Genomic DNA, 21,417 nt, shown 5'->3' with positions numbered 1-21,417 from the left:
AGTGCTTTCACACTGGGGTGGTGCGCTTGCAGGGGGGAAAAAAAATCCCGCAAGCAGCATCTTTGGGGCGGTGTGGGAGCGGTGTGTATGAGGCCTAAAACTGTATTAAGATATACAGTATCTCACATTTTTGTAAAAATATTTTATTATATCTTTTCATGTGACAACACTGAAGAAATGACACTTTGCTACAATGTAAAGTAGTGAGTGTACAGCTTGTATAACAGTGTAAATTTGATTTCCCCTGAAAATAACTCAACACATAGCCATTATTGTTTATACCGCTGGCAACAAAAGTGAGTGCACCCCTAAGTAAAAATGTCCAAATTGGGCCCAATTAGCCATTTTCCCTCCCCGGTGTCATGTAAATCGTTAGTGTTACAAGAAAAATGTAAGAGAGGGGCATTGAGGCCAATATATGGTCCTCAGGGACTTTTAACGGTGCTTGAGTAAGGTAATATATCCAACATATCATAAAATCATATTTTATTAATTTTATTAATATGAATAAATATGAATAATATGAATAAATATGATTTTATGATATGTTGGATATATTACCTTACTCAAGCACCGTTAAAAGTCCCTGAGGACCATATATTGGCCTCAATGCCCCTCTCTTACATTTAAAGTGAATATTTGGGATGTGGTGCTATTGAATTTTCCTCTCTTTCCGTAATTTTTCGTTAGTGTTACAAGGTCTCAGGTGTGAATGGGGAGTAGGCGTGTTAAATTTGGTGTTATCGCTCTCACTCTCCCATACTGGTCACTGGAAGTTAAACATGGTACCTCATGGCAAAGAACTCTCTGAGCATCTGAAAAAAAGAATTGTTGCTCTACATAAAGATAGCCTAGGCTATAAAAAGATTGCCAAGACCCTGAAACTGAGCTGCAGCATGGTGGCCAAGACCAAACAGCGGTTTAACAGGACAGGTTCCACTAAGAACAGGCCTCGCCATGGTCGACCAAAGAAATTGAGTGCACATGTTCAGCGTCATATTCTGAAGTTGTTTTTGGGAAATAGACATATGAGTGCTGCCAGCATTGCTGCAGAGGTTTAAGGGGTGGGGGGTGGGGTCATCCTGTCAGTGCTTAGACCATACGGCACACACTGCATCAAATTGGTCTGCATGACTGCCGTCCCAGAAGAAAGCCTCTTCTAAAGATGATGCACAAGAAAGCCCGCAAACAGTTTGCTGAAGACAAGCAGACTAAGGACATTTACTGGAACCATGTCCTGTGGTCTGATGAGACCAAGATAAACTTATTTTGTTCAGATTGTGTTAGGCGTGGTGGCAACCAGGTGAGAAGTACAAAGAAAAGTGTGTCCTACCTACAATCAAGCAAGGGGGTGGGAGTGTCCTGGTCTGAGGCTGCATGAGTGATGTCGGCACTGGGGAGCTAAAGTTAATTTAGGGAACCATGAATGCCAACATGTACTGAAGCAGATCATGATCCCCTCCGGAGACTGGGCCACAGGGCAGTATTCCAACATGATAACGACCCCAAACACACCTTCAAGACTACCACTGCCTTGCTAAAGAAGCTGAGGGTAAAGGTGGTGGACTGGCCAAGCATGTTTCTAGACCTAAACCCTATAGAGCATCTGTGGGGCATACTCAAATGGAAGGTGGGGGAGCACAAGGTGTCTAACATCCACCAGCTCTGTGATGTCATCATGGAGGAGTGAAAGAGAACTCCAGTGGCAACCTGTGAATCTCTGGTGAACTCCATGCCCAAGTGGGTTAAGGCAGTGCTGGAAAATAATGGTGGCCACACAAAATATTGACACTTTGGGCACAATTTGGACATTTTTACTCACGTTTGTTGCCAGTGGTTTAGACATTGATGGCTGTGTGTTGAGTTATTTTGAGGGGACAGCAAATTTACACTGTTACACAGTTGTGCTCATAAATTTACATACCCTGGCAGAATTTATGATTTCTTGGCCATTATAAAAGCTGTACATTCAATACTTTACATTGTAGCAAAGTGTAATTTCTTCAGTGTTGTCACATGAAAAGATATAATAAAATATTTACAAAAATGTGAGGGGTGTACTCATGTTTGTGAGATACTGTATGGGCTCCCATTCTGCATACCCTGTATAGGTATGTTTCCATCTGTATGCAGCTGTATACTAGTCTATGGGCTAATTCACACTCCACTACATACACATAGTAGCACAAAAAAACAAATAGGACAATTGTGTCTGGGGGTCATAATTTTGGCTGTATTTTTTGCTGTAGACATGTAAATGTTTGTGTCAGCGTTTACATGAGGGCTGCGTACAGGGATCCTATTGGCCACTTGTAGTCATTCATGAATGACAGCCCAAGGTAATTTTATGCATATTGACATTGACATGTCAGCCCTAGCAGTGGCAGCAACAATAGGGTTCTTGTGCGTTAATAAAGTGCCATTGTTGACCTCAGCACACAGGTCAGTGAATCAGAAAATACTTGAGCTAGAGACAATCAGGCAACTAACATTTTTACAAAAAAAGGTCAACTTTGACATACCCCATCATCTCGGTACAGATTTTCTTTACTATAAAATTTACATTAACTTGACACAGTTCCTCATTTTACCTAATGTACAAGCTGAAACCATGTCAAGCAAATAAATATGGTGATAAAATAGATCTAGGCTTAAAGGGCCAATCCTCAAAACATGCAATAGCTCTCTGACAATTCCATATATTGCTCAGGGACACTATTGGGGAGATCTCTGTCCTTAATTCCCAGCTCTGCATTATCTCTGTGATCATGGCGCGGAAGTCCTTTTCTTGTTGGAATGATTTTCTTTGCAGGTGTGTGTGGGGGTGCAGTAATTAGGGGAGAGAGACTCCCTAAAAGATTGTATACTATTAACTGTATACTATATGTTGTCAGACGTGCAAGCGTGCAGCTGAGGTCGGGGTTTCAGGAAGACTAAGTGGGTTGTTTAGTGCTATCTTTAAGGTAATTTGATATAACTTTTTTAACCTCTTTTTGTGCTTGGAGGGGGGGGTGGGGTGGTTCAGGGGCTGGGTAGGGGTTAATAACACCGTGCATAGTGCACAATGCCGAAACATTAATGTTTGCAACATTCGTTAAATTAATGCCAATGGTTGTGGCACACCACAGATATACAATTATTGTACTGATGTTGTACTGGTTCCTACAATCAGTGCTTATTAATAGCGTAAGGTTACTCATCGACTCCATCAGGAACACTCTGTCTGTCTTGGCACCTTTCCAAGCCCTGCCAGTGCCAGCCAGCCCAAGACTTAGGACTCATCAGGACTCTGGACTCAAGCCTCGGTTCTAAGGCCTCAGCACTTTCCTGGACTCAGGACACTGAACTTAGGAACCTGGACTCTGTACTCAGGACCCTGGACAATGGGCTGTGGACTCAGGACCCTGGACTCTGGACACAGGACTCTGAAAATAGAGCAGAGGACCCTGAACTTGGGACACAGGACACGGGACATAGGACCCTGAATTCTGGAATTAGAACACAGGACTCAGGGCAAAGGACACCTGGTCCTGGACTTGAGACACAGGACTCTGGGCTTAGAACACAGGACCCCAGACTCAAGACACCAGACTTAGGACCCTAGACTCTGGACACAGGGCACTGAATTTTGGTCACTGGACTCTGAACACTAGACTCAGTACTCTCTACTCAGGACACAACTTAGTGCATTGGATTCAGAACACAGGACTTGGTATAGCAGAGGTTAGGAGCGTACATACCACAAAATAATTAATTATGTATATTACACATGCATTAAGGCAGGCCTGTCAGTCAGACAGCCCAAGATTCAAATTCAGGACCCAGGAGAACAGTCCCTCTACCAGTGGATTAAAAAAGGCAGCGTGTACTGAGAGGCAGAGACATATCCATACCCCCCAACTTTTTGAGATTGGAATGAGGGACATCTATTAGCAAAAGTAAGTAGGGCACACCCCTTGCCACGCCCCCTTTAAAGGCGAATTATAAAAAAAAAATGATTATTTCAACCCACAAGTGCTTTTTTTTACCACTACTATTCCATTATTTTGGAGTTTACAAATGCAACAATTTAGAAATGGGATTAAAGGTTTAGCACTGGGAAAACACTTTTTGAAAGATAAAAAGTGCATTTTATAGAGAACTATATAGATCAGACCAAAGCGAGGGACAAATGAGGAGGAAAGAGGGACAGAGGAACTTGGTTCCAACTCAGAGACAGTCCCTCGAAATCAGGGACTCGGGAGCTATGCATATTACTCCACTGAGGAATAATCAATATACAGTAGATAGCATTAAGCTCTTGCAGTAATGCTTTTTGGGCACTAGATGTCAATGATACAAGCCGGTGTTCTGCCGAGAAAGTTCCGCTCGGCGTATAAGTTCCCCCCTCTACTGCGCCTGCGCAGTAGGTATCGGCGGAAATAGCCGAAGCACAACAGCTGAAAATCAGCTGTACATGGCGCCTGGAAGAGGGCCCCTTGCGGGCTCGCTTCGCTCGCCACGCTTCGGGCACGGCCTCGCTGCGCTCGGCACTTTTAGATTCCCCCTCTAGGTCCACTTGGATGGTGGGGAAGGAACCTGGACCCAGAGCGCAGGCGCCGTGTACAGCTGATTGAAGCATTTGAGCTTCGGCTATCTCCGGCAGCTGAGAGTAGTATGTACTGCGCAGGCGCTGCGCCTGCGCAGTACAGGGGGGGAACTTTCTCGGCAAGACACCGGTACTGGTGCAGCTGAAACTATAGAAGAAGTGTGGTTTCGGAAGAAAAGTTCGTATTTTCCCACTGCCACAGCATTTTTCCAACATAAAAAATAAATATTTTCACCACCCCTAAATGCGAAGTCCCAACATTCTCTGCTGTCACAGTCTTTTTCACACAGTACTGCCGCATACACCAGAAAATACACATACACCAGTTTGGGAAAACACCAATCTAACTCATTTTCTCTGCTTAACAAGTGCTGAGATTTTAGCCCCTTGAAGGGGCTACACTGTTGAGAACGGAGATGCAGAGCTGGAGTATGCAGTGAGTAGATATGACTGCTCCCATGTTTATATAGTTTATTACAAATTATACATATTAACACGGTTTTTAAAATAATAACACACATTGATAAAAGTATTTACATTAAGCAAATCTATTCAATGTGTATATCTAAAAAGAGCAATTGAAAGCCATTTGATCTATATCGCTTTAAAATCAAGTGTATTTTGAAGATAAACAAAATTCTACATTCCCAAAATGTTAACAAGTCTATTACATAGGCAGTAAACAAAATGATGCCCCTTTATTCTAATCTTTCTAGTACAGAGCCTTGAAAAAGTATTTATACCCCTTGAAATTTTTCACATTTTGTCATGTTACAACTAAAAACATAAATGTATTTTACTGGGATTTTATTTGATAGACCAACATAAAGTGGCACATAATTGTTAAGTGGAAGGAAAATGATAAATGGTTTTCAAACTTTTTTACAAATAAATAAATGTGGTTTGCATTTGTATTCAGCCCCCCTGAGTCAGTCCTTTGTAGAACCATCTTTTGCTGCAATTACAGCTGCAAGTCTTTTTGGGTATGTCTCTACCGCACATCTAGAGAGTGAAATGTGTGCCCATTCTTCTTTTCAAAATAGCTCAAGCTCTGTCAGATTGGATGGAAAGCGTCTGTGAACAACAATTTTCAAGTCTTGCCAAAGATTCTCAATTGGATTTAGGTCTGGACTTTGACTGGGCCATTCTAACACATGAATATGCGTTGATCTAAACCATTACATTGTAGCTCTGGCTGTATGTTTAGGGTCCTTGTCCTGCTAGAAGGTGAACCTCCACCCCAGTCTCAAGTCTTTTGCAGACTCTAACAAGTTTTGTTCTAAGATTGCCCTGTATTTGGCTCCATCCATCTTCCCATCAACTCTGACCAGCTTCCCTGTCCCTGCTGAAGAAAAGCATCCCCACAACATGATACTGCCACCACCATGTTTCACGGTGAGGATGGTGTGTTCAGAGTGATGTGCAGTGTTAGCTTTCCCCCACATTGTGTTTTGCTTTTAGGCATAAAAGTTACATTTTGGTCTCATCTGAACAGAGCACCTTCTTCCACATGTTTGCTGTGTCCCCCACATGGCTTCTCGCAAACTGAAAACAGGACTTCCTATGACTTTCTTTCAACAATGGCTTTCCTCTTTCCACTCTTCCATAAAGGCCAGATTTGTGGAGTGCACGACTAATAGTTGTCCTGTGGACAGATTCACCCACCTGAGCTGTGGATCTCTGCAGCTCCTCCAGGGTACCGTGTGCAAGAGGCCTAACTATGAACTTATCTTGTATGGTCCCCTTTGGTGTGTGAATTAAACCATTGAAAGTGCTTTGTTATTTCTGTTAACCACTTCCTGCCCGGCATATAGAAGAATGATAGCCGGAAAGTGGTTTTATTATCCTGACTGGGCGTCATATAATATCCAGCAGAATAAGCCGCTAGCTCCCACCCGTGGGGGCGCTCAGTGCGGCGTTTGCTGGTGTTGTGTGTCAGTCTGACACATCGCATCTCCGATCCTGGTAAAGAGCCCATGACGTAGGCTCTTTACCATGTGATCCGCTGTGTCCAATCACAGCTAATCACATGGTAACTAGGAAGAGCTATTTATTGGTTGCACTGACAGGTGGGAGTAGATGAGAGCAGATCAGCTGCTCTCCTGACAGGGGGGGTCCCATTGAGGATGCTCACTGGAGACCACCAGGTGAGCCCACCAGGGATGCCAATTAGTGCCAATCATTGCCCATTAGGATGGCACTCTATGCCTATCATTGATGCCTGTCAGTGCTTCCTAATAAGTGCTGCCTATAGGTGCCATCTATCAGTGAGGCTCATCATTGCCACATACCAGTGCCCATCAGTGCCACCTATGAGTGCCCATCAGTGCCACCTATCAGTGCCCATCAGAGCTGCATATCAGTACCACCCATCAGTGCTGCTTATCAGTACTGCCTATCAGTGCCCATCAGTGCTGCATATAAGTGCCTCATCATCAGTGCCACCTCATCAGTGCCAATCAGTACTGCCTCATCAGTGCCCGTCAATGCAGCCTCATCAGTGCTCATCAGTGAAGGAGAAAACTTACTTATTTACAAAGTTTTGTAACAGAACCTAAAACAAAATTTTACTCTTTTTTATTAGGAGTGCAAAAAATAAAAACCCCAGTGGTGATAAAATACCACCAAAAGAAAGCTCTATTTGTGGGAAAGAAATTATAAAAATTTTGTTTGGGTACAGTGTTGCATGACCACACAATTGTCATTCAAAATGCGACAGCGCTGAATATTTGACTAGGCAGGAAAGGGGTAAAAGTGTCCTGTATTGAAGTGGTTAAAATTGTCTATTGTTCTTGCTGGAAATCTTGCTAGCTGATGCTTCCTGTGCTCTCTGCCTGTGCTGACTGTTGTCAATTACAGTACATTGTTATTTGAGAAGGACTACAGAACCATATCCCTCTATGTTATGAACAATGAGAGAAAGTTGGAGTCTGTGGTCCTAACTTTATTTCTGTTGTCCTAATACGGAAGGACAAGTAGATGCTGTTATCCTAAGACTGAAAGTGTGTTACTGTCAGAATCACAAGGTTAAATAAAGGGAAAAATAGCTTGAAACAAGAAAACTAATGCAGCCACCACATCTAAGGACTGGTAATCTGCATTATTACCTTAATGATACCACATGATATGTAGGGATGTGTTTGTGTGTTTTTCTTTTTTTTTTGTATTTAGAAGAAATATACCATTTGCGATTCTTTATATAATAGCCCTTTCTAAGATACATCATTCCATTCCTGCATATAGGTGCACAGGCACACAAACAAATGCATGCTATTTAAAAAAAAAATTAAACAAAAGAATTAGAGCCGGTTCACACAGGGGCAACACGACTTGCAGGCCGACTCTGTGAGGCGACCTGCACACGACTTCAGCGGCGACTTGCAAAACGACTTCTGTATAGAAGTCAATGCAAGTCGCCTGAAGTCGCCCCAAAAGTAGTACAGGAACCTTTTTCTAAGTCGAAGCGACTTGAGTCGTTCCTATTAGAACGGTTCCATAGTACAGAAAGGGACGCGACTCGTCAGGCAGCTAAGTCGCCTGACAAGTCGTCCTAGTGTGAACCGGGGCTTAGAGGTATGTTTGTTTTTGTTTTTTTTTAACTGTATCTCATTATCCTATTGATAGACTTATTTCTGTTGAAAGAATCATTTAAAGTCTAGCAGTAGTTTCCTATCCTGAGGGCCCATGTGCTGGTGAGATGCAGTGCCATTCACTCCGAATGTTATTAACCACTTGACCTCCAGAAGATTTACCCCTCTTCATGACCAGGTCATTTTTTTTGTGATACGGCACTGTGTTTAACTGACTTTAACTTTAACTGACAATTGCGTGGTCATGCTACGCTGTACCCAAATGATATTTATGTCCTTTTTTTTCCCCCACAAATTGAGCTTTCTTTTTGTGGTATTTTATCACCTCTGTGTTTATTTATTTTTTGCGCTATGAGCAATAAAAAAGGCTGACAATCTTAAAAAAAAAAAAAACAATATTTTTTACTTTCTGCTGTAAAACCTATCCAACAAACAAACACATTTCTTCATAAACTAAGGGCCCTGTCACACTGGGGCGGGGGCGGCGTCGGCGGTAAAGCGCAGCTATTGTAAGCGGCGCTTTACCGTCGGTATTCGACCGCTAGCGGGGGCGGTTTTACCCCCCGCTAGCGGCCGAGAAAGGGTTAAAAACCACCTTAAAGCGCCTCTGCAGAGGAGCTTTGCCGGTGGTATAGCCGCGCTGTCCCATGATTTCAATAGGCAGGAGTGGTGAAAGAGCAGTATATACTCGGCTCCTTCACCGCTCCAAAGATGCTGCTAGCAGGACTTTTTTTCCCGTCCTGCTAGCGCACCGCTCCAGTGTGAAAGCCCTCGGGACTTTCACATTGGAGACAAAGCAGCGGCACTTTCGGGTCGGTTTACAGGTGCTAATATCAGCGCAATAGCGCTTGCAAACCGTTCCAGTGTGAAAGGGCCCTTAGGTCAATATGTATTCTGCTACATACTTTTGGTAAAGAAAAATCCCAATAGGCGTATATTGATTGTTTTGAACAAAAGTTATAGCATCTACAAACTATGGGATATTTTGGTTTTATTTTATTTTTATTTATTTATTTTTTACTAGTGATGGCGGTGATCAGCAACCTATAGCAGGACTGCGATATTGCAGCGGACATTTGGAAACTAACTGACACTTTTGACACTTTTTGGGGACCAGTGGCACTAATACAGTGATCAGTGCTAAATAATATACACTGTTACTGTACTGCTGACACTGGCGGCTGGGGAGAGGTTAACATCAGGGGCGATCAAAGTGCCAGATCATGAATATATACGTGTTACGGCTCAGTGGTCTCGCCTTATAGCAGTAAAACTGCTATGGCGTGGCCCTTAAGTGGTTAATTACTTTTATTCCTATATTATGGGCAATAGGAGAGGAGTACCTCAACGCACCTTCCTGATGGGTGTGCATGGTACTGCGCTGCACTGCCAAAAAATTGTACATGCACCTTTTTTGGTGCATAGGCAGCCCATTAAAACGAATAGGCTGCCTTAAAGCAATGAACCCATAATAAAATGAAAATGCCGTAACATTAGCAATTTCATCTTGCCACACTTCCTAAATGAGTTTGTGGAGAGGCAGAGCAAGTAATTGTATTATATCCAGTAAGTGATAATATCACCTCTTACTCACTACTGAAGGCTTCAAATAACTATGAGTACCTGTATTTCAACGCCACACAAATGCAAGGTAAACAGTCGTTACCATAGCAATAAGAAAATGACATGATACTTGCGTACAGAAACTTTTTTGTGTGTTTGTACAGATATTACTGTTTCATTAAAAGTACACTTTAGATTTTATTAGGAAGTGTGTTGAAGCTCTATGACTAATGTATAACATAGAGTAAGGGAAAAGATGCATGCAGTTCTTGTGACCATTTTAAAGCAAGTCTCTACTGTGACTGTATAGACCAGGGCCCAGGGTCAGCAAACTTTAACACATTAGGTTTCACTTTTACAAGCATTAGACAGCCAGTGTGCCAGCAAAAATAATGTCCTATAGTCACAGATTATTTACACTCATAGTTGTTCTGCTAATGGCAAGGTAAACTCAATAAATATTATAATATATATATATATATATATATATATATATATATATATAATATTATATAATAATAGCCCCAATGCATCCACCTTCAGACCTCAGATCAACCTCAATGCATGGATCTTTAGACCTCAGATCATCCTCGAAGAATACACCTTCAGACCACAGATCAGCCTCAGTACATGCACCCTTATGCCCCGTACACACGGTCGGACTTTGTTCGGACATTCCGACAACAAAATCCTAGGATTTTTTCCGACGGATGTTGGCTCAAACTTGTTTTGCATACACACGGTCACAAAAAGTTGTCGAAGAATCCGATCGTTCTAAACGCGGTGACGTAAAACACGTACGTTGGGACTATAAACGGGGTAGTGGCCAATAGCTTTCATCTTTTTATTTATTCTGAGCATGCGTGGCACTTTGTCCGTCGGATTTGTGTACACACGATTGGAATTTCCGACAACGGATTTTGTTGTCGGAAAATTTTATATCCTGCTCTCCAACTTTGTGTGTCGGAAAATCCGATGGAAAATGTGTGATGGAGCGTACACACGGTCGGAATTTCCGACAACAAGGTCCTATCACACATTTTCCGTTGGAAAATCCGACCGAAAATGACCTCAGATCAGCCTCAATGCATTTACCTTCAGACCTCACAATGGCCTAAGTTCATGCATCTTTTGATCTCAAATAGCCCCAATTTCTGCACCTTTAGGCTTCAGATTAGTCCCAATGTATGCACTTTCAGACCTCAGATCAGCCCCAAACCCTTCATCTTTAGACCTTAGATGAGCCCCAAACCCTTCACCTTTAGACCTTAGATGAGCCCAAAACCCTACCCTTTCAGAACGCATCTGTTTCGCATACATGTGCCCACCTGAGCAATCATGAAAGAAGTAGCTGATGCCTAGTGTAGACCAGAAACTTCTATAGTGTACAGAAATTGCATGATTTGTGTACATTCAGTTATAAGTAAACCCAGTCATTATAATGTTTAATGTTTTCAGTATTCTTAAATCTGCAACATTCATTAGCATAATACTTGGTGATTCTATTATTAAAGTCCTTGTTCTTGCCCTTGGTGACAATGCTCTTTTTCTGTCTGCCATTTGTGCTCCTGCATTGCACATTGCACAGTTATGATCCACTGTTGTCACTATCAGAAAACCCACTCTGAGAAATGATGTGCTGCAGTTGTTGGATGTTGCATGTTGAGATTCAAAAAAAAATAAAAATAAAATAGAATTTTATGATATACAAGGTTCACCAAAATGGATACGTTAATAAGTTTTGCCTAAAAATGTTACGCTCAGAAACATAAATATCACTAAGATGAGTACACTTTATTTTCCACAGGGAAAGAACATTTATCACTTATTTGCTCATAAATAGTTATTTTAGTTTATGAACAGAGATGAGTTCGGGAGTATTTGGATGTTCTACCGAACCCACGTGGCCAAGCTGTCACCTGTAATAGCCCACTTATCTGTGGCCAAGGCATTGCCTGCCCCGCAACCACACATATACAAGACTCTTGATAGCTTCCTGGCGGCCTCAGCCACGTGGGTTTGGAAGAGCATCCAAACATGCCTAAGCTTATCTCTACTTTGAAGTGTTATTTCATCACTGCCTCAAACATTTTTCTTTTCTGATTTCCTCTATAACTACTGTAGCTAATAAAGTTCTCACCAGTATCACCAGTATCCAGTATCACCAGTTGGCATTAGTCTAAGCACTGATAACCTGTTTGGTAATCTTTATGAAAGGACTTTTACATTGATTTTATTTTCATAACTACCTATAAAATAACACTGGCAGTCTAATAATAGCACTACTATTGGTAAAATAGCACCACACAGAGAACTGGCAAAAAGTGTTTTATACATCTTTAAATATTAAGCTTTGAGATATGTAAGGACGATAAGGTGCGGTATCAAAGAAGTGATACCCAAAATAGACAAAAGCAGCTTTGTGAAATGAGCTGGCAATGCTTGCACATAAATGTAATTCAGTTAGGGTTAATGTATATGTATACCTGCAACAGAACTGAATCATGGAATTGGGCATTATGAGGTATGGATAAGGTATGATATATATATATATATATATATATATATATATATATATATATATATATATATATGCTCCGTATACCTAGGGGTGTGGCAGGGGTGTATCCTTTGCCTAGATACTTGTACGTGCTAAAAGGTGTCCCTTTTTCACATCTTAAACTGTTGGGAAGTACTGTGAAATTGTACAAAAAACAAACTTGTTTTTAAACACTTTTTATGCATAAATTGGTAGTGGTAATAGGGGATTTTACTTTATGCATGCACTCAGCCCTTTCTGTTTGCCATATAGTGGTTTACATGCCTGCATGTAGATTTTGGGGTTAAATGTTTACATTTGTTGGAGGGTATTTAAGTGCAACCAGATGTGTTATTTTGTTGTTTTCTAGGGGATTTCAAGGAACAGCCAGGTTCAGCTTTATTCTACCTGCCTGCCTAGGTTTCCTGATTGTCCCTTCCAGACAGAATTTGCATTTCAATATCATGCAACCGAACCAGATATCAACACCACACATGCCTCGTTTAGGGCTAGGGGTAGAGAGTGTGAAAGGGACAGTTTGCCCCTTCTGCCTCACTATACCCAGATGTCTAGAAGTGTAGGAAAAATGCCTATTCTATTAATTGGGTTCTAGCTATATGTAGCCAGAGTGGGCCAAAGTTATTTACCACCACTATACTACTATGCCGTCAACACAAGTCCAAAAACTATGCAGGGACAGGAGTGAGGATTTGACTGGAGTGCTGTCGTAGTCAGTGGTCTAGAACCGTTTATAAAATATATGAATGTGTTACTAGCAGCAATGAGATTTGTGGGTGTTTGCATACGGCTCAGCCCCCTAGACCACAGTCTATATTTGTGCAGCTTTCGTATTATGTTTGTATTATTCTAAAGTGTAAGCATGCTCTTCGCTACCCTGAACCTGCTTTGCATTATTGCTTCTAACTTTGCACCTGTTTAGCAAACAGCAGATTAAAATTACTCTCTTCCTTACTCACTCTGTTACATTGAAATATACATTTTTAATCAGTGTATGTTGGGTTGGTGGGGCATACAGACATGAGACAGGAGCAGAGCTAGGAAGTATGGTGGGGAGATTTCACCTCTAGAAAAATACAGTATAAAGAGCCAGTGGAGATCTCAGTCCTACAGGATTCCACATAAGAACCAAATACGTTTAGGAGGATTGAAACTTGCGATTATACTTTAAGAAGAACATATATTTCCTAGATGAAAGCAGATGACTGGAGCTTTGAGATGATCCCAAGAATGAGGGTGCACATAATTTATTAATGATGTAAGAACACTCGATGCCTTCTATAGAAAAGGCTGACTATTCCACTTAGCTTTGTCATTCTATAATACAGCTGTACTGAGTCATTCCCTTTTTCTTTAATCATTTGTGCGTTTCAACTACATAATCCATGTCATTTCTTAATACTACTGCTAAATATACAGTAAGTAACGCAATTGTTTAAAGCTCTAAGAACTATGAAGCAAATGAAAAACATTAGGCTAAAAAAAAAAAAAAAGAAGAAAAGAAAACTTTTATGATAAACACAACATTCAAAGTTACGATGGACAGTATAGTACAGAGAAACATCTTGTGATTTCTAAAAAAAAAAAAATCTGCTTTTTCTATAATATCCTATAATAATGGACAAATTATTAAAAAAAGTAAATTGTCATGTAGAGTTCTGCTTACATTGAATGATTTGTTTAAAGAACTGCATACCATACACGCATTCAAAAGAAACAAAATCTACTTATTTGTATTAGAAAGACATTTGTTGTACGTAGATCCTTTAATTATTTATTTTTTGTTTTGTTTTATTCTGCTATTTTAAATTTTTTTCAGTAAAAGCATGTAATTGACATAATACAATATAGCTGGTTAATAAATAGGAAATTAGCTATAGGTATTAAACAAAGAAGTATGCAGTCATGTTTTGAGATATATAATAACTTACCATCCTGGTAGAGTGCTTGCCTGTAGCTCAGGATAAGCTGGATGGAGATATCAGTAACTGGAGAAGCGGGGCTGTCCTTTGTGTGTGCACCTGCTGGAGCTCAGCTCTGCTGTGTAATATGGCTCACACTCCTACAGGTGAGGAGCTTTGCAAGGGCAGAGAATAGCAATGATGACACAGCCTATCCTTGTGTTAGCTGCTAGTCATGCAGCAGTGGCACTGCCTTATAGGCTAGTCAAAAAAGAAGAGGTGGGGCAGAGTAAAAAAAAGGCAGAAAGATATATTGTACAGTGCCTTGAAAAAGTATTCATACCCCTTGAAATTTTCCACATTTTGTCATGTTACAACCATACAAGTATTTGTATTCAGCCCCCCTGAGTCAGTACTTTGTAGAACCACCTTTCGCTGCAATTACAAGTGTTATGCCATGTACACACGACCGGACTTTCGGGCAGAAAAGGTCAGACGGAATCATTCTGTCGGACATTCCGATCGTGTGTGGGCTTCATCGGACTTTTTCTTTCTAAAATTCTGATGGACCAAAAAATAGAACATGTTTCAAATCTTTCCGACGGACTCAATTACTATCGGGAAACCCGTTCGTCTGTATGCTATTCTGATGGACCAAAAACGACGCAAGGGCAACTATTGGCTACTGGCTATTGAACTTCCTTTTTCTGTCCTGTCGTACGTCATCGCGTCCTAAACGAACGGACTTTGGTGTGACCGTGAGTAGGCAAGTCCCTTTCAGCGGAACTCCGTCGGTAAGACCGTCAGAGTCTACTCTGACGGAAAGTCCGGTCGTGTGTACGCGGCATAAGTCTTTTTGGGGATGTCTCTACCAGCTTTGCACATCTAGAGAGTGAAATTTTTGCCCATTCTTCTTTGCAAAATAACTCAAGCTCTGTTAGATTGGACGGAGAGCTTCTGTTAGGGATCAGCGGCAAGGAGACCAGACATGTAGCTACACAAGAGAACTGAGACCAAAGTATAGATCATTAAAGTCATATTTATTTACGGCGAAAGGCCCATATCACATATACGGACCGTTCAGGTCTGTCTGTCAGTTTTTTAGGCGGACCTAAACAGACGCTCCATTCACCTCTATGGAGCGACGGATGTAAGCGGTGATCCGCTAAATGCACACAGATGAAGACCCTATTTTCCATCAGTCTGGCGGATCGGATTGGATGAAAACAAAAAAGCGGTCCGTTTTCATCCGATCCCCCATAGAGGAGAGCGGGGCTCTGACAGGTCCGTCCCTGCAAAGTGTGGAGAGACGGACCTGTCGTTCGCCTGCTCAGCAGGGATCAACAGATCGATCCCTGCTGAGCAAGCGGAGTCTATCAAAACGGACAAATATGTGTGAAAGGGGCCAAATACACACCAGCAAACAGTGAACATAAACAAACACCAAAAGACTAAATAACAAATGAACCCAACTACTATCTATATGCAATATCTACAATAAAGGGACAAAGGTAACAGGGATGCAGGGAAGGGAAACGCGACTTGGTACAAGAGCAAGAGCAAGGCAGAGGGGTGCAGGATTGATTGGGATACAGGAGGCACAAGGCTCTGGTAGAAAGGGGGCAATCGACAGGATAGTGACGCACTGGGGGGGATGCACTGGGGGAAGGGAGGAGCAGCCTTAAATATCCACCTTGCAGCTGGAGCCAGGTGTGGCTGATCAGAACCTGCTGGCTTCTGGGAGACATCTGCTGGTGGACACCAGAACTGCAGCCAGCGGCCCAGAGAACCACAGTGCCACCAGCAGTTGAACTCAGTCCTGACAGCATCTGTGAACAGTAATTTTCAAGTCTTGCCACAGATTCTCAATTGGATTTAGGTCTGGACTTTGACTGGGCCATTCTAACACATGAATATACTTTGATCCAAACCATTTCATTGTAGCTCTGGCTGTATGTTTAGGGTCATTGTCCTGCTGGAAGTGAACCTCTGCCCCAGTCTTTTACAGACTCTAATGCCCTTTAAACACGATCGGATTTGCCGACAACAAAATCCATGTTTTTCTTCCGACGGATGTTGGCTCAAACTTGTCTTGCATACACACGGTCACACAAATCTTGTCGGAAATTCCGAATGTCAAGAACGCGGTGACGTACAACACGTACGACGAGCCGAGAAAAATGAAGTTCAATAGCCAGTGCGGCTCTTCTGCTTGATTCCGAGCATGCGTGGAACTTTGTGCATCAGAATTGTGTACACATGATCGGAATTTACGAGAACGGATTTTGTTATCGGAAAATTTGAGATCCAGATCTCAAATTTTGTGTGATGGAAATTCCATTGGAAAATGTCCGATGGAGCCTACACATGGTCGGAATTTCCTACAACAAGCTCCCATCGAACATTTTCCGTGGGAAAATCCGACCGTGTGCACAGGGCATTACAGTTTTTCATCTAAGATTGCCCTGTATTTGGCTCCATCGATCTTCCCATCTACTCTGACCAGCTTCCTTGTCCCTGCTGAAGATAAAGGTGACAGGGATGCAAGGAAGGGAAACACAAGTGGATACAAAAGCAGGAGCAAGGCAGAGAGGTGCAGTATTGATCGGAATACAGGAGGCACAAGGCTCTGGAAGCAAATCGACAGGATAGTGACTGGGGGAAGGATCCTTAAATATCCACCTGGCAGCTGGAGCCAGGTGTGGCTGATCAGAACCTGCTGGCTTCTGGGAGACATCTGCTGGTGGACACCGGAACTGCAGCCATCGGCCCAGAGAACCACAGTACCACCAGCAGGTGAACTCAGTCCTGACAGCGTCTGTGAACAGCAATTTTCAAGTCTTGCCACAGATTCTCAATTGGATTTAGGTCTGGGCTTTGACTTGGACATTCTAACACATGAATACACTTTGATCTAAACAATTTCATTGTAGCTCTGGCTGTATGTTTAGGGTCATTGTCCTGCTGGAAGTGAACCTAAGATTGCCCTGTATTTGGCTCCATCCATCTTCCCATCTACTTTCACCAGCTTCCCTGTCCCTGCTGAAGAAAAGCATCCCCACAGAATGATGCCACCACCATGTTTCACGGTGGGGATGGTGTGTTCAGGGTGATGTGCGGTGTTAGTTTGTTTTTCGCCATACATAGCATTTTGCTTTTAGGCCAAAAAGTTCAATTTTGGTCTCATCTGAAGAGAGCACCTTCTTCCACATGTTTGCTGTGTCCCCCACATGGCTTCTCATAAACTGCAAATGGGAATTTTTATGGCTTTCTTTTTTTTTTTTTCAAATATATATTTTATTAGTTTTCAATAGAAAAGAGAGGGGCAGAGCCCACAACATACCACAGTGGTATATAACAAAAGGGGGTCGCAGCCTCCCGACATTGCATTATAGTAGTGCATGTAATACATCAAGGCATGTAGTATTATCATATCTTTAAATATATATATATGGGTATCTTTGTTTCTCTGAGTTAGAATCCTAGTATGATATGAGAGTATAAATATCCTAGTCAGGAGGCAGCCACCAGAGAAAAAAAAAAAGAGATAGAAGAAAAAGTAATAGATAGGGGGGAAAAGAAGTAAGAAGAAGAAACAAGAGAGGGGGGTAAGACCGGGGGGGGGGGGGGGGGGTATTAGGCATTCAGATACGTGAATCTCTGTTTACGATGATTACTGTAGGTTGTCGATCAGTATGAAATGGTAGAGTTTTAGCTCCTAAGGAGGGATTTACCCTCTTCTGAATACTTGAATATATTCCAATGAGTCCATGTTTTCCGATAGGTTTCCTGTCTATCTTGAGCTGTCATTATCAAGTCTTCCATTTTATTTATGTCTTCTACTTTTCTCAACCACATTGCTGTGGTTGGTGGGGATTGCTGTTTCCACAACATGGGAATACAGGATTTGGCTGCATTTGTTAAGTGTCTCAGTAGAGATTTCTTATAGGTTTTGATTGGTATGGAAGAAATGTGGAGTAGAAAAAATGCCGGGTCATTTGGGATTTGGAAGTCAGTGAATTTTTGGGAAATGGTACGAACTGCAGTCCAGAAAGTTGTCAACATAGGACATGACCAAAACATGTGTAGAAGCGTTCCCTCTTCCTGGTGACAACGCCAGCAATACTTTGAAGTGTCAGGAAAAATGATATGTAATCGACTTGGTGTTAGGTACCACCTTGTCAGGATCTTATAATTCGTCTCTTGGACTTTAGTGCATATTGAGGACTTAAGGGAGAGGCTAATCATGTTTTGTTTCTGGACTGTTGTAAAAGTGCGTTGGAGGTCTGTTTCCCACTTCATAATGCATGGTAATCTGGGTGGCTGGGGTGGGGTGTTCAATAGGCTGTACATCTTGGATAGGGTCTGCGGCAATGGCTCTGTGTCTTTACAACATTCTTCAAATGTGGTCAAAGGCCTGGTGTAACTTTGAGGGTTTGGGAAGGTCTGGAGAAAGTGGTGAATTCGTGCTGCATCCCAAAACAGAAGTTTAAACGGACCTACTGGGTCCATTAGTTCTGAGATGGAGGGCCATTTATTTTGTTGCACAAATTGTGACGCTAAAACACAATTGGATCTTCTCAAGGTCTGAAATTGCGAGGAGGAGAGTCCAGGAAAGAACTTGGGGTTACCTAGAATCGGTGTTAAAGGTGATGTTTTGGTAGTTAGAGAGGTGTGTAAGGTAGCTTGAATGCACTGTCTTATGGTGTTTCCGATGATAGGGTGGGATTACAATTCTGCAGGGAGAGAGTCACTACACCATATCGCAGATCGTAGGGGTATAGTGGTTTGGTGTTGTTCTAATTGTGCCCACAACTTATAGTCCCTATGACGGCACCAATCAAGAACTCTACCTAGGTGAGTAGCTTGGTAGTATTTCCTTACGTCTGGTAGCGCTAGGCCGCCGCAATGTTTTGGTGTGCATAGTTGAGATCTTGGGATGCAAGGCTTTTTATGAGCCCAAACAAAATGGGTGAAAAGGGCTTGTACTTGTTTGAAATATATGGGAGGTATCTTAATCGGTAGGGCCTGGAAGAGGTATAACAATTTTGGGAGTATACTCATTTTGAGTAAATTGCACCTCCCAAACCAGGAGTGTAACCCTTCATTCCAATTTTCTAGCAATTTCCTGGTCTTAGCTAGGAGGGGGGGAAGTTGCTCTCATAGATGTGAGACAGATCTGGTGGTATTTTCGTGCCTAAATAAGTCAGGGCGGAAGACGTCCATTTAAATTTAAAATTCGATTGTAAATTTAGAAGAATATTGGCCTGTAGTGATATCCCCATTGCTTCCGATTTGGAAAAATTTATTTTAAGGTTTGATACTTTCCCGTATGTCTCGAATTCTGCGAGTAGATTCGGTAGGGACACTCCTGGGTTGGTTAGCGAAAAGAGCAGGTCGTCTGCATAGGCCGAGATCTTGTGTTGCATGGGACCAATTGTTATCCCCTGAATGTCGGGGTTCAATCTAATTTTGGATAGAAAGGGTTCCAGGGAGAGAGCAAATAGGAGCGGGGAAAGTGGGCATCCCTGTCTCGTCCCATTTGTTATTGGGAAGGGGTCCGATAGGACTCCGTTGGCCTTTACTCGGGCTGTTGGGTTTGAATATATTCTGGCTATTCGGCTAAGCATCACCTCCCCCAGGCCGATGTGTCTGAGCACCGCAAACATAAATGGCCAGCTTACCCGGTCAAACGCTTTTTCAGCATCTGTATTGAGAAAAATACATGGGATTTTCTGAGACTTAGCGACATAAAGTAGATTTAGCACCTTTGTAGTGCTATCTCTAGCCTCCCGAGACGGGATGTAGCCTACCTGGTCTAGGTGTATGATTTGCTGGAGGTGCTGCGCTAGCCGAACAGCCAGAATTTTAGTGAATATCTTTAAGTGAAGATTTAATAATGATATGGGTCTGTAACTGCTACATGCTGCCGGGTCTTTTCCTTCCTTATGAATTACTGAAATATGAGCACCTAGTGTTTCTCTAGCAAATGCTCCGTCAACACCGACCCTGTTGAATAGTGTAACTAAACAAGGTCCTAGTATCGGGAGAAGAGTTTTATAATATTGTAGTGTATAACCGTCGGGGCCCGGGGCTTTACCTGGCTTCATTGTCCCTATAGCTTTTTGAATTTCTATCAAAGTTATAGGGGAGTCTAAATCTTCCTTAATTTCCTGGGTAAGGGATGGCATTTGAGATGATGTGATGTAGTTCTCTATCTCAGGCAAGGGGGAAACTACTTGTGGCAGGTTGTATAGATTGGAGTAAAAATGGTTAAACTCTTTTGTGATTAGTGCTGGCAGGACTTCTTTTTTCCCTCTCGTCGTGACGATATGTGGGATGTATGTAGATGATTTGTGGTCTCTAACCATCTTTGCTAAAAGTTTCCCACACTTATCTCCTGACTCATATGTCTGTTTGAGACAAAACTGTAAGGCCGCTTTAGCTCTATAGAGTAAGAGATCAGTGATTTGTCGTCTGAGAACTGTCAGTGCAGTCTCCGAGGACTGCGTGGGGGCATGTTTGTGTCTGGCTTCAGAAATATTGAGATCCTCTAGAAGTTGGGATAGTTGTTTATTTCTTTCTCGCTTAATTCTTGCACCATGTGTGATGAGGATTCCTCTGATAACTACTTTGTGGGCTTCCCACAAAATCCCAGGGTCACAGTCTGGTTGGTCGTTTTCCTGAAAGTATAAATTTAGCGCTCTGGTCACGTCTGTCAGCACTTCTGGGTCTTGCAAGAGACTTTCATTAAGACGCCAGAAACGGTGTCTGGGAGAAGAAATGTCCGACAAAGTGTAGGTCAGGAAGATAGGCGCATGGTCAGACCACGTTCTATTGCTTATGGAGGTCTGTTCTACTGCATGTAGCTGACTGTGTGGGATCAAGAAATAATCTATTCTGGTATATACCTGGTGCAAGTGTGAATAAAATGTGTAGTCGCGTTCTCCCGAGTGCTGTAAGCGCCAGATATCGATTAATTGTGATTTGTGTAACGTTTTTGCTATTTTTTTGAGTTGATTTGGTTGGATCAAAGATTTACCAGTCGAGGTGTCTACAGATGGGATCAATGGGGTGTTAAAGTCTCCTCCCATAATTAGCTGTCCTTCCTTAAAGTCGTCTAGTTTCTCCAAAGTGTCTCGGATAAATTTGGCCTGCTGCTCATTAGGGGCATATAGTGCTGCTAGCGTTACTTTTACAGTACCTATGAGGCCTTTA

General features: G+C 42.2%; 1 protein-coding gene across 1 annotated transcript in view; it reads right to left on the bottom strand.

The window, feature by feature from the left end:
* Positions 1-14,431, bottom strand: part of LOC141140591 (cofilin-2-like) — a 51,225-nt gene extending 36,794 nt beyond the window's left edge. Inside the window, exon 1 of the mRNA XM_073627959.1 lies at positions 14,230-14,431. Within this exon, the coding sequence (XP_073484060.1) occupies positions 14,230-14,232 (3 nt within the window). The 5' untranslated portion in view covers positions 14,233-14,431. The remainder of the gene's footprint in view (positions 1-14,229) is intronic.
* Positions 14,432-21,417: the final 6,986 nt, after the last annotated feature.

The sequence above is a fragment of the Aquarana catesbeiana genome, linkage group LG04 (genome assembly GCF_042186555.1).
Source record: "Aquarana catesbeiana isolate 2022-GZ linkage group LG04, ASM4218655v1, whole genome shotgun sequence".
In the NCBI taxonomy this organism is placed as follows: Eukaryota; Metazoa; Chordata; class Amphibia; order Anura; family Ranidae; genus Aquarana; species Aquarana catesbeiana.
This window is presented reverse-complemented; position numbering and strand designations above follow the sequence as displayed.